Source organism: Callithrix jacchus, chromosome 2 (assembly GCF_049354715.1).
Source record: "Callithrix jacchus isolate 240 chromosome 2, calJac240_pri, whole genome shotgun sequence".
Lineage (NCBI taxonomy): Eukaryota > Metazoa > Chordata > Mammalia > Primates > Cebidae > Callithrix > Callithrix jacchus.
Genome location: NC_133503.1, coordinates 61921292 through 61934022, shown reverse-complemented (window position 1 = coordinate 61934022; position 12731 = coordinate 61921292). Strand labels below are relative to the sequence as shown.

Sequence of the window (12731 nt, the reverse complement as noted above, 5' to 3'; positions counted from 1 at the left end):
AGATAAGCAAGGTAAGGTTTGCAAAGGAAAATGAGCCATCAAACTCTAGTGTTTAATCCCAAGTCTTCCCTCTCAAAATGCTAGGACAAGAGAAGGGTAGAGGTGGAATATCAGCTGTACAGATGGTATTTCCATACGCAAGGTGATGGATTCAAAAGTAGCATTTGCTACAGATAAGTCGGGTAATACCATCAGTCACATCATTGCTCAGAACCTCAGAGAGAGAAGGCAGAAGGAAGAGGGAAAAATCGTAACAGCTACCATTTTCTGAACACCTAAAGTGTGGCCATCAGTCAGGTTAAAATGGTACTAAGAACCCCAATATCTCAGAGCTTATAACACAGAAGTTTTCTTCTAGTGCAGTCTACAATGCAGAGGGGTAGGGACTCTCATCTCTTCCTTACTCTGGGCCCCTGGCTGGCAGCTCAATCTCAGCGCAGGTGCTTTCATTGTCTCTGCATCAGGGGAAAGGAATGTGGCAAATCACTTACTGGCTCTTAAATCATCTACTCAGGAGAGATGTACATCACTTTTGCTTACATGTCATTTGCTAAAGTAAGGCATGTGGCCACATCTGACTTCAAGGGGTCAGGAAACTGCACTTAACTATCTGTGTGTGTGTTTGTGTGTGTGTGTGTGTGTGTGTGTGTGTTGTGTTGTGTTGTGTTTTATTTTGAGACAGAGTTTCACTCTGCCGCCAAGGCTAGAGGGCAGTGGCATGATCACAGCTCACTGCAGCCTCAATCTCCTGGGCTCAAATAATACTCCCACCTCAGTCTCTTGGGTAGCTGGGACTACAGGCATTAGTCACCATGCCCAGTTAATTTTTTTTTAAGATGGGGTCTCACTATGTTGCCCAGGCTGATCTCAAACTCCTGAGCTCAAGAAATCCTCCCACATCAGCCTCCCAAAGTGCTGGGATTATACACATGAGCCACCGGACCCAGCTCAGCTGAGTCTAGAAAAGCCAAAACTAGTGAAATGTACTCATGTCTCATGCACTGTGCTAAGTGATTCATGCATCATCATATGCAATCCCTCAGATTTCTGAAGTATCTGAAGTATACACAGTTATTACATCCCTTTTACAGATGGGGAAACTGAGGCACCAGGAAGCTAAGAGGCGTCCCCAAGGTCATGACCATAGCCCATGAGACTGGGTTTTGAACCCAGACCCTGACACCAAAGACCATAACTGTAGCTATTACAGTACAGCTCACTTATCATCAGAAGGGCATGCAGGAGGGAACTCCTGACTGTCTGCTCAATTCTAAAAGCTTCAGTGATCCTGGGGCCCCCTGCCAGTGAGGATCAGCTAGGGAAGAAATGACAAAGCATGCTGTTGCCATCAGAGCAGAGTGCCCTGGGCCAGGTCTCAAAAGGGAACAGTTTCTTCTCCTTCAAGTTAATTCTCCTGTGGGCATATGCTCTGGGAACAAGTTGTCAGCTCACATCAGATCCAGGGCTGAGGCAGAGCAGCCATCCCTAGCCTCTCACTACGCTGGTACAGGAGGAAGGGAGTGGGGCTATGTAATGTCTCTGGGAACAAGGCAAGGCCCCAGTGTGGTCCACACCTTCCTGCTTGGGGACTGTGATGGTTAAATTTTATATGTCAACTTGGCAAGGTTGTAGTGCCTAGCTGTTTGGTCAAACATCAGTCTAGATGTTGCTGTGAAGGTATTTTGTAGACCTGATTAATATCTAAAACCAGTTGACTAGGCAAAGGAGATGATGTTCCACAATGCCCATGGGCTTCATCCAACCAGCTGAAGGTCTTAAGAGCAAAACCTGGGGTTTCCCAGACAAGGAGGAATTCTGCCTCAAGGCTGTAGTATAGAAATCCTGCCTGAATTTCCAGCCTGCCTTTCAGATCTCAAACATATATTCCATGGGTTCTCCTTCCCCAGAGAGCCCTGACTGGCATAAGGGCTGTCCATCCACCAGCTGCAGGAATGGACATCTGCTTTTCAGGCTAAGAAAGCCCCTCCATCATCTGTATCCCTTGCCTTGCTCTGCAGGCATTTGAATTTGAGATCCCAATTATTTCACATCCAGATGGTTGGAACAACCTTGTCTGTGGCCTACCCGACTCCTTCCTCCAAACCACTCTGAAATCTCTTACAAACTCATCTTGAGAATTCAAGTCTATTACTTCATTTCTCGCCCCCTAACAACATTAATAGCTCCCTATTTCCTACCCTATTCTATCTACTCTTTCCAGTTGGTATGAAAGGACCTAGACTAATGTATCCAGCTGTCCTAGCCCATTGATTCCCCATGACTATCTGAATATAAGTAGGTTATTTTTGTCACCAAGATTTCTTTATTGCTCCATAAACACACAATGCTCACTTCCAACTCTAGATCTTTCTTCCTGACCACACTGCTCCCATACCTCCCCTCCAATGCTTGCCTCTTTGTCCTCTACATATCCACATCCTTTCCATCCTTAAAACTCGAATCCTGCTGCCTTCATAATGACTTCCATCCCTAATACCTTCTCTCCTCACTTAGGATTCTTCATATTTTTGAAATATCTAGATTGCTGCCTTTCAGAGGCATTTCAGAGCCACAGAGGCCCTGGTACCCAAAAGCTTCCTAGACATTAAGGGTCTCAATTGCCCCCCTAACACCCCAAATTCATATTTTGAAAACCTAATCGTCAGTGTCTTACGATGTGACTGCATCTGGAGATGGGTCTTTAAATAAGTAACTAAGTTAAAAAGAGGTCGTTTGGGGAGTATGGTTGGTGTCCTTATAAGAAGACATTAGGGCAAACACACAAGAGAGAAGACCACAGTGAAGACACAGGGAGAAGACAGCCACCTGCGAACCACGGCAAGAGGCCTAGGAAGAAACCAACCCTGCCAACACCTTAATCTCAGACTTCCAGGCTCCAGAATTGTGAGAAAATACATTTCTCTTGTTTACATGAGCTGTGATAGTTATGGCAGGCCTAACAAACTAATATACTGCATAAACCTAGAAAATTCCTAGGTAAGCCTCCATTCCACCCTCTTCTCTAAAAATTTTTTTATTTGCTCAAAGGAAGATAGCAGACCACTAAGAGCTGTCCCATCTGACAGCCCCCACACACATGCCTCCACGCTAAAGAATCTCAAAGTGTAAAAAATAGCAAAATGTTATATTTACATTATAGTCTCTGGAGGGTGTGGTCAACTGGCAGTTCTTTTACAGAACTGTGCTCCAGTGTGTGGTGTCTCCTAGTCACTTCTACTTTGACCTTATGACACTTGAAAGTATTAGGGAAGCAGGGCAATGGAACTTAAAACAAGTGCCACCTGATTTAGGAATTCATTAGTGCTTCTTTTATTGTTCATTCTTATTTCCTGCATGTTAGCAGCCACCCTTAAACTGGGCTAAGTCTCAGGGAACTTCACCGTATATGCTGCTTTCCTCTTACACAGTCATGGTGGGGGCAGGGGGTGAACACTTACAAAACAGAGGGAATGTCAACAGTTAGCCAGACCTACATGCCAGCTCCTCAGGCTCAAAGGGCTGGAAGCCTTCCCCCGAAGAGGAGACCAGGAAGAGCTAACATCCAGAGAGGGAAGAAATAAGGCCAGCAAGGCACATGCTTGCCAAGTCTTATCTCATCTCTAATTTAAACGTCACCTCAACACCCAGTTGAAAGTAACTTCCAGTCAAATACCATCACATCACCCTGTTTTAATTATCTGCATTGCTTGGATTGCTTTCTGGCATTGCTCTTGTTTATTTATGCATGCATTTTATTATCTGAACTTACCCCCACTGCACCAAGAAAGCACTCACTGCTGTATTGCCAGTGCTTAGCACAGACAGCATGCATAGTAGGCACTCATCAGCTAGCTCTTGGATCGATATAAGGAGTGAGAACACCATCACCTTCCTTGCCCCCTGATATGGTTTGGATCTCTGTCCCCACCCAAATCTCAAAATGTAATCCCCAGGCTGGAGGTGGGACCTGGTGGGAGGTGATTGGATCATGGGGGTGCATTAGACTGCATTAAAAATGATGATGTTGATAGTGAGTTCTCCTAAGATCTGGTATTTAAAAGTATGTGGCACCTCCCTCTGTCTCTCTTGCTCCTGCTCTGGCCACATAGGACAAGCCTGCTTTCCCTTTGCCTTCTTCCATGATGGCAAGTTTCCTGAGGCCTCCCCAGAAGCCCAGAAGCCAAACAGATGCCAGCATCATGTTTCTCATACAGCCTGCAGAACTGTGAGCCAATTAAAACTCTTTTCTTCACAAACTGCCCAGTTTCAGGGATTTCTTTATATCCATGTAAGAATGAACTAATACAACCCCCAGATCAAGAGTCTGATCATCTCAACAAAGGGAAGTGTCTGCCTGTTGAGCCTGTCAACCAAGGCTCTCAAGTCCACTTCTTCAGAGGAGCTGAGGCACGGCCCAGGCAGAATTCCATGAAGGCAGGATTACATTCTCATTAATACTGTGTGACACAAATTTACTGATGCTCTTTCCCCCAAGTTTACATCATGAATTGGTTCTCTGCAAAATGAACCACTGATTGATTCCCTGTCCTTCTCCCTTTCATGAAACATCTGTCTCATGGTTTAATCAGGAAGGCCTGTGGGACTCTCCTATTTATAAAGAAAATAAATAGCCCCCTCCTTTAACTAATAACAGATAAACAGGATAGAGGCACATCTATATATGCCAGGAAAACTTTGCCTAAGCAATTAGGACCTATGATCCTATTACATGCCTCTGGCCCACTTTTTTCTTTAGAAAATAACAAACAAAATTAATCAGCTATACCTCAATCTAATCACAACATAACATAAGACATTGCACTTAATGGGCTGTAACTGGAAAATTATTGTAGAGCAAGGTAGGTTAATCTAGCATGTCGGTCACTCCTGGATCCAACTCATCTGTTTGGTCAATGCCCAAAGCCCTTCCTGGTTCCTTCTCTGCAATTTCCCTTGCTAATACAGGCAATGTAGTGAAAAATATCAGTCTTCTCCCCAAAGGAGCTTACAGGCAATGCTAAGGTATTTAGATGTCTTAAGATCACACTTAGCACACATCCTTATGGAATCAGGAGAACGAGAAAGGGGTCTCTACTGGAAATTATAACTTTGTTTATCTCCTTCTTTCCTGTTTCCCCTATTCAGAGCTAAAAGTCAGCTTTGCTCTCAGAAATAAATCATCCGACTAACAATTGATTTCAACATTTCTATGTACATGTCTTGCCCAGTGAGTACTGGCATTTAGAAGGATGATCCTAAGGACCCACCAGATCTTTAGTCATCTATGACTTAATTATGCTCAGAATGTCCAATTTACCAAGGCAGTCAATGTTCTGAGAAGGTCCTATTGTTTTCTGATATATTTTATCAAGATTTTTTCAGAACACTCTGAACAAAGAAAGGATCTCAGGTTAATCTTGAATGAACTGGAAAACGAAAATAAGTGTTTTACCCAGTTCACCTGGGCATTATTGCTCAAAGAAGTTGGCCCTTGTTTATGTAGCACTCTGCATATGTTCTGTGTGTACAGGAGGGAAACAGATAGGGAGAGATGAGGAAAGACAGAGGAGAACATCCATCTTCCCAAAAGCTTCCTCAAGGAACACAATGCCCTTTGTCAGCTTTGGATTTCTGCATGAAGCCCAGAACACAGCTTTGCAGGACAGCCACACTCCACCCTGAGTACCTGACCAGCTTCATTTCCAAAGTCACGTTTCTGTGGGTAGGGAGCACAGTAACGAGAAGAGGGTGCACACTCACCGTGAAGACCACCTTCAGGTTGTTGAGCATTTCAATCTCCTTAGGGAAGCCCCGGCTGCCCCATCTCACCAGGTAGTTCTCACTGTGGGAAGAAGAGCGGCAGCCCGTTACTGCCAGGGGGCCCAGCATCCATTCAGTAAAAACATTCACCAAGCATCTACTATGTGCCCAATACCATGCTGGCTGCTGGGGGCATGAAGGTGTTTAAGGCAGACATGGTCTTTCCCTCCAAGAGATCACAGTTGTCCTGAGAGACAGACATTAGACAGGCAAGAGCAAGGAACTATTAACATATGTATATTTGCCACTTCTAGCCCTCTCCCATCTGCTAAGCAAATTCTGGCACAGCTGTCTAATATTTTTGAAGAGCATCTGCATACTGATAGAGGTTATTGAGAATGGCAGACACAAAAGAGGAAAGGACTTTAGTATATTTTGTTGGACATTAAGAATATATTTACCCTTTCCAGCCCATTCCCCATTCAAGACTGAGTGAAGATCTGAATTATTTTAAGTTACCCTTTCAATGTAGAGCTGTTTCCTTGAATGGAATGTCATACCGTGATGGACCACACAGGGCCTCAGCCATTATCTAAGATACACTTAAATCACTGTTTAAATGCCATTGTGGCACTACTTATATAAAATTGTGCTACAGGCTAAGCACACCTAATCTAAAAATTCAAAATATGAAATGCTCCCAAACCTGAACATTTTTAAGTGTCAACATGATGCTCAACAGAACATTTTAGATTCCAGATTTTTGGATTAGGGATGCCCAGCATTATATATATTTACATATATATAATGTAAATATTCCAAAACCCAAGAGAAATTTTGAAATGCAAAACACTTCTGGTTCCAAGCATTTCAAATAAAGAATAGTCAGTCTGTAGAAAGGAAAAGTTCAGGATGTTGTAAGAGTGGGCCTGATCTAGTGGGTGGTCAAGGAAGTATTTGCTGAGGAAATGTTAAGAAATAAAGTTGCTCAGGAGAAGAAGGTAGGAAAGGGAAATGTTCCAGGCAAAGTTAACATGAGTAAAGGCCATGAGGCAGGAAGGAACTGGATGCACCTAAGAAACAGATTCAAGGGGGCTGGGTGTGGCTCATGCCTGTAATCCCAACACTTTGGAAGGCCAAGGTGGGCAGATCACCTAAAGGTCAGGAGTTTGAGACTGGCCTGCAACATAGTTTCACTGTTTATATTTTTAGTAGAGATGGGTAAAACCATGTTGAAATCATGGGCATTCAAAATAATGGTCATTTACTTAGCACCAATATAGTTATGCAGCAACATGTTCCTAGATGACATGGAAAATCTGATAATTCAACTAAGCAAACTATATTAAGCTTCTTCTAACTCAAATAAGTGCTAGACTTCTCTATCTTCCTGGAGTGATTAGACAGACTAGCATGATGGCTGCTAGGAGATGTGAGATGGCAAAGGATCATACGTCAGAACCATAAAACCCTCCATTGGGTCTCCATTACTCTCAGCGTCAAGGCAAAATCCTTGAATGGCCTACAAAGTCTATGCGGACTGGGCTCTCCCTCTAATTTTTAAAATAAAATTATCCAGGCATGGTGGCACATGCCTATAATACCAGCTACCTGGAGACTGACGCAGGAGAACTGCTTGAACCCGGGAGGCAGAGGTTGCAGTTAGCTGAGGTTGCACCACTGTACTCCATCCTGCATGACAGAGACAGATGCCATCTCAGAGAGAGAGAGAGAAAGAAAGAAAAAGAAACAAACAGATTCAAGGGAAAGTGACAAGAGAAAAATTAGAGGGAGAGGCCAGTCCGCATAGGCTTTGTAGGCCATTCAAGGATTTTGCCTTGACACTGAGAGTAATGGAGACCCATTTATGGTTCTAACGTATGATCCTTTGCTATCTCACATCTCCTAGCAGCCATCATGCTAGTCCGTCTAATCACTCCAGGAAGACAGAAAAGTCTAGCACTTATTTGAGTTAGAAGAAGCTTAATATAGTTTGCTGAGTTGACTCATCAGATTTTCCATGCCATCTAGGAGCATGTTGGTGCACAACTATATTGGTGCTAAATAAATGCCCATTATTTTGAATTAGGAACAAGACTTTTTTAAAATTCAAAAATCAAGTTAGCCTAAGAAGGCATAAAGGGATTCAGCAAAGTTATTCCTTTTAGAGTTTTGTTATTCTCTGATGTCTCATTCCTCTCTCTCCAGTCACCCCTAAAAGGTTAATGAGAGCAGACTGAGCAAAGTTCAAGCAGGAAATGGGGCCAATAGCAAAAATGAACGTAATTCCAGATAACCAATGCTTAAAACTCAATCAAGTTAAATGAATCTTTATATCATTTCTGTTTTTTTTTCAGTAAGACCTAAAAATTTTAGTGGAGTTTGCAGTAAACTAACCAGGAAGGCTCCATTCAGATTTTTTTTTAATTTTAAACGCTTTCTCAGTTGGTCTGAAGGTAATGAGTTATCTCAATTGATTGTTCACAGTCAGTTACAGATCGAACTCCTTGTTCTATTCTTTCCCCCCTTCTCACTACTGCACTTGACTAGTCTTAAAAAATATATTAAAAAATAAAAATTAAAAAAATAAATGCTTTCTCATTGGTAATGTCTGTACTGTTAGTAAAATGCTTAGAAATATTCCAGTACCTTCCATCATATGTAGCAAACCCCTCAGTGACCTAGCCTGCTATGTATAAACAGCAAGCACCAGCAATTTTCTTCTCGGAGAAGCACAATCATCAATAAGGAAAGTAATTTGGAGGGCTGAGCTGGCCCCATCCATCCTCACCCAGGGAGATATGGGTGGTAGAATCTGAAGGCTTATGGCAGCAAGACAGGTGAGACCCCCTCCAAATGACACCCTATTCAGAGGAATGAGGAAGACTATTCCAACTCCTCATCACACCATTTATGGGCATAAGCCTTACTGCTAGAGCCCGATACTGAAACTGCTTCTCTTTTGTCCTACAAAAATTTACATTAAATTTCCTAAACAGGATTCCTTCAAGGATCTACTAGGGATCTGAGCATGATTCAGTCCAACACTGAAACATCAATCCCAGCCACATTCTCCCCAGTCCACATCTGGGCCACACTGAAGATGTCTTAAGCTGCCTGTTGTTCACTGTATGTCGACTCTGGGTAGAGCAGGCAGGAGCCCAGATTTCTTGCTTAGGGAAAGAGCAGCTCTTCAGATTGAGACCTGAATTGGGAGTGTTCCCAGATTCCCCTGTCCCCTTCCTGGATCGTGCCTCTTCTCTTCTTTCTTTGCTTTCTCCTCTTTTTACCATTTTTGGTTTCTGCCCCCTCTGTCCTCCTCCCTCTGCTCATCCCCACTCTCCCAGGGCTGGCCCTTGTCTCCGGCACTCTCAGAGATGTCACTCAGGAACACCCCATTGAGCACAGCATGCCGGGTGGCACAGCAGGGAGCACAGCTGCCACCTCGCTGATTCATGGCCTCCCTCCATAGAGCTGGTCCAGCCATCCATCACTAAGATGGGCCAGCTGACCACACTCCCTTGTCAATGTGGCAGGCAGTAAGCACTTTCAGGATCCATTGTATGTCATAGGCCCTATACTATTCTCTCTCAGTTGCTTGCAAAGCTCCTGAAAACTGTAGCCAGTGAGCCTTTCAGGAACCTTGGGAGTAAATAACAGGGAACAGCAAAGGGCCTCTGCCTCTGACACCCAAACCATTTCAAGGTGGGCCTAAGGGACCAGGAACACTCATTCTCAGTGTCCACTGAGGCTGAGCCAGGTGAATTGGGCTGATTCTTCAATGTTAGGGACTTTGATGCATAATAAAAAAAAATGCCTTTCCACCGTAATGGTGCTGAAACCCTGGTGAAAACTATTTAGAATATTTGACATGACTCATTCATTGATGAAAGACTTAAGTGGGAAATAGCTTGTCTTTGGAGTCAGATGGGCCTGTGTATAAATCTCAGCTCTGCCTCACTTTTTCACCCTAATGACACAGATTAGATGGGACAATGTACAGACCCCAGTACAGTCTGCTGAGATGGACAGCCTCTCCAGTTTCATGCATGTCTTCAGGAGGCCACTGTTTACTAAAGTACCACTATTCACTAGGCATGGTGTATTCAGTCATTTAATCATCATAACAACAAGCCAGGAAGACATCATTTCATCCATTTTTCCCACAAAGGCAGAGAGATCATGCCCTAGCTCCTTTCTAATGTGTGTCTCTACAAAAAATAAAAAATCAGCCGAGTGCAGTGGCACATGCCTGTAGTCACAGTCAGTGGCCTCAAATACAAGACCATGTCTTGGCTTAAAACCCCAATGGAGGAGAGAGGCAGTGGTCACCTGGGAGGCAGGATGGTCTGAGCCACAAGCAGAGGCCAGGGGTCTGGCAGTAGGAGCTGGAGAAGCACCAAAGTCTCTTCCCTGGAGATTCCCAAAACTATTTCCCCTTCCTTGAGCCGAGGCACCCAGAAGTTCCTTCACTTCCTCCATTTCCAACAACAACTTATTAAAGTAGTAAAATAACAGCCACTGCCCCTTGCAGCACAGGCACCATGTGCCAGGTCTTGTGTATCACAAGCTCTTTCTCATGAAAGCTTGAAAGAAATGATGCTGTGAGGTCAGCACTCACATTGTGCAGATGGGAAACTCAGGCTTAAGAAACATTAACTACCTGCCCAACCTTAAGAAAGCATAAACAGTGGGGCCAAGATGTGAACCCAGGCAGATCTCAGAGCCTATACCCTTAGCCTATTGTTGCTATAGAGGATTTGAAGCATTCATTTCTTAACTCCTATTTTGAAAGTAGATTTTGGTGGGGAGCAGTGGCTCACACCTATAATCCCAGCACTTTGGGAAGCCAAGGTGGAAGGATCACTCAAGGCCAAGAGTTTGACACTAGACTAGACAACACAGCAAGACCCCATCTCTACAAAAAATTAAAAATTATCCAGGTGTGGTGGTGCATGCCTATAGTCCCAATAACTCAGGAGGCTGAGGTGGGAGAATCCTTTGAGCCCAGGAGTTCAAGGCTACAGTGAGCTGTGATTGCACCAATGCACTTCAGTCTGAGCAGCAGAGTGAGACCCTGTCTCAAAACAAAAAAGAAGTAGATATTTTTATCCTAGCCAATGCTTCTTATCTGAACTTGTTATTTCTGGCTGCTTTCCAGTCATCAAAATCTATTTTACAACACCCTACAACCATAAACTCCACTGTGGGAAAAAAGTGGTGGTAAATAACACTTCCACGTGAGTCCTACACCCTCCAAAGAAGTTATGTCTACATTCTCAGTGATGCTCAGTCTCTTTTCCAGGTTGAAATTGCTCCACAAGTGATGATGGAAACAAAAGATGCTCTGTGCACTGCATCCCAGAGACAGAGAAGTAGGGCAACACTGGACACACCTACCTTATGACTGTTTGCTTGTTGGGGTCATAGAGAGACATGAAGAGCTCGGCATCTTCCCCGATTCTGCACACAAAGTTTCGCACGAAGACATAGAGGCTATGGGTGGGGGATGAGGAGATCCGGGAATACATTCCATAATCTGGCTGGTCTTTTGACTGAAAGGCAGAAGGAAGAAGGGAAGAAGATGGAGAAAATTAGCCCAGTACCACTTATGAAAATCACCTGAGCCCAGGAGGTTGAGGCTACAGTGAGCCATGATTATATCACTGTACTCCAGCCTGAGTGACAGAGTAAGACCCTGTCTCCAAAAAAAAAAAAACCACCTCAAAATTATACAGCCATTTTGAGAAATAGTATGGCAATACTTTAAAAAGTTATATTAACACTTATCATATGATCCAGCAATCCCACTGCTAAGTATTTCCCAAAAGAAATTAAAACACGTCCATGCAAGAATTTGAAGTGTTCATAGTTGCATTAGTTATAATAGCTCTGAACTGAAAACTACCCAAATGCCCTATAAATGGTCAATGCTATTTATCATTGGCAAGGCCGAGGCAGGAGAATCGCTTGAACTCAGTAGGCAGAGGTTGCAGTGGTATACTGACTCAGTAATAAAAAGGACCAAAATGTTAATATGCACAACAACATAAACCTCAAATACATCATGCTGACTAAAAGTCAAATGTAGAAAATTAATATTGCCTGTTTCCATTAGATGAAACTCTAGAAAAGGCAAATGTACAGTGACCAGAAATTAGGGGTTACATAGGGTTTGGGCCTGTGAAAGGACCACAAAGAAATTTTCAGGGTGATGGAACTGTTCTTTTTTTTTTTATTGTTGTGATGTTTATCCAACACAATATATTATTATAATTCATCAAGGTATAATTTAAAATGAGTGAAATGTACTGGATATAAATGATATCTTAATAAATCTAAAAACAAAATTGCTTTCAAATAATACAGAGCAGCTAAAATAATTTTTTAAGAAAATATAAATCATATTGTTAATCATTCCTTGAAATCTTTCACTGATTTCCCATCAGTGAAAATAATATTGCAACTCTTTCCAAAACCCCTCAAGTCCTTTGAGAGCTGGCTCCACCTACTTGCCTCTGCAAAGCAACACCTAAACTCCCCTACTGTTGACCACATCTCATTCTTGTTTGACTTTACTAGTCCTTGTATAGTCAACAAGGATGCAATCCTACCTCAGAGCCTTTGCACCTGCTATGCCCTCTCCCTGGAACACCCTGTCCCAGACCGTCCCAGGCCTGGTGGCTTCACATGATTCAGGTACCAGCTCAGGTGTCACTCTTGAGAAACACTTCTGGCCTTCTAACGTAGCTGCTGAGTCACTTTGATTCACATAACCCTGGTTTATTGCCTTTTAGAAACTCATCTGGAATTAATATTTTCACTTATTTGTTTACTTTTTCAATGCTTCTCTTCTCTTCTCCCCTCTGGAATCTACAAGCTCCAAGAGATCAAGAAACTGGCCTGGTATTTAACTACCTGTGAGACAAATGTTGAATGAATTACAGATTTGAGTACAAAACCACAGCAAA

The 12731-nt window shown here is 43.1% G+C and overlaps 1 protein-coding gene across 3 annotated transcripts in view; it reads right to left on the bottom strand.

Moving 5' to 3' along the window:
- The window catches only part of DOCK2 (dedicator of cytokinesis 2), a 464897-nt gene that overhangs the window by 411848 nt on the left and 40318 nt on the right, over window positions 1-12731 (bottom strand). For all 3 annotated transcript variants that reach the window (XM_035290348.3, XM_035290349.3, XM_035290350.3), the window contains exons 8-9: window positions 11161-11315; window positions 5761-5842 (exon numbers count right to left, since the gene is read on the bottom strand). In XM_035290348.3, coding sequence (XP_035146239.1) covers window positions 5761-5842; window positions 11161-11315 — 237 coding nt within the window. The remainder of the gene's footprint in view (window positions 1-5760; window positions 5843-11160; window positions 11316-12731) is intronic.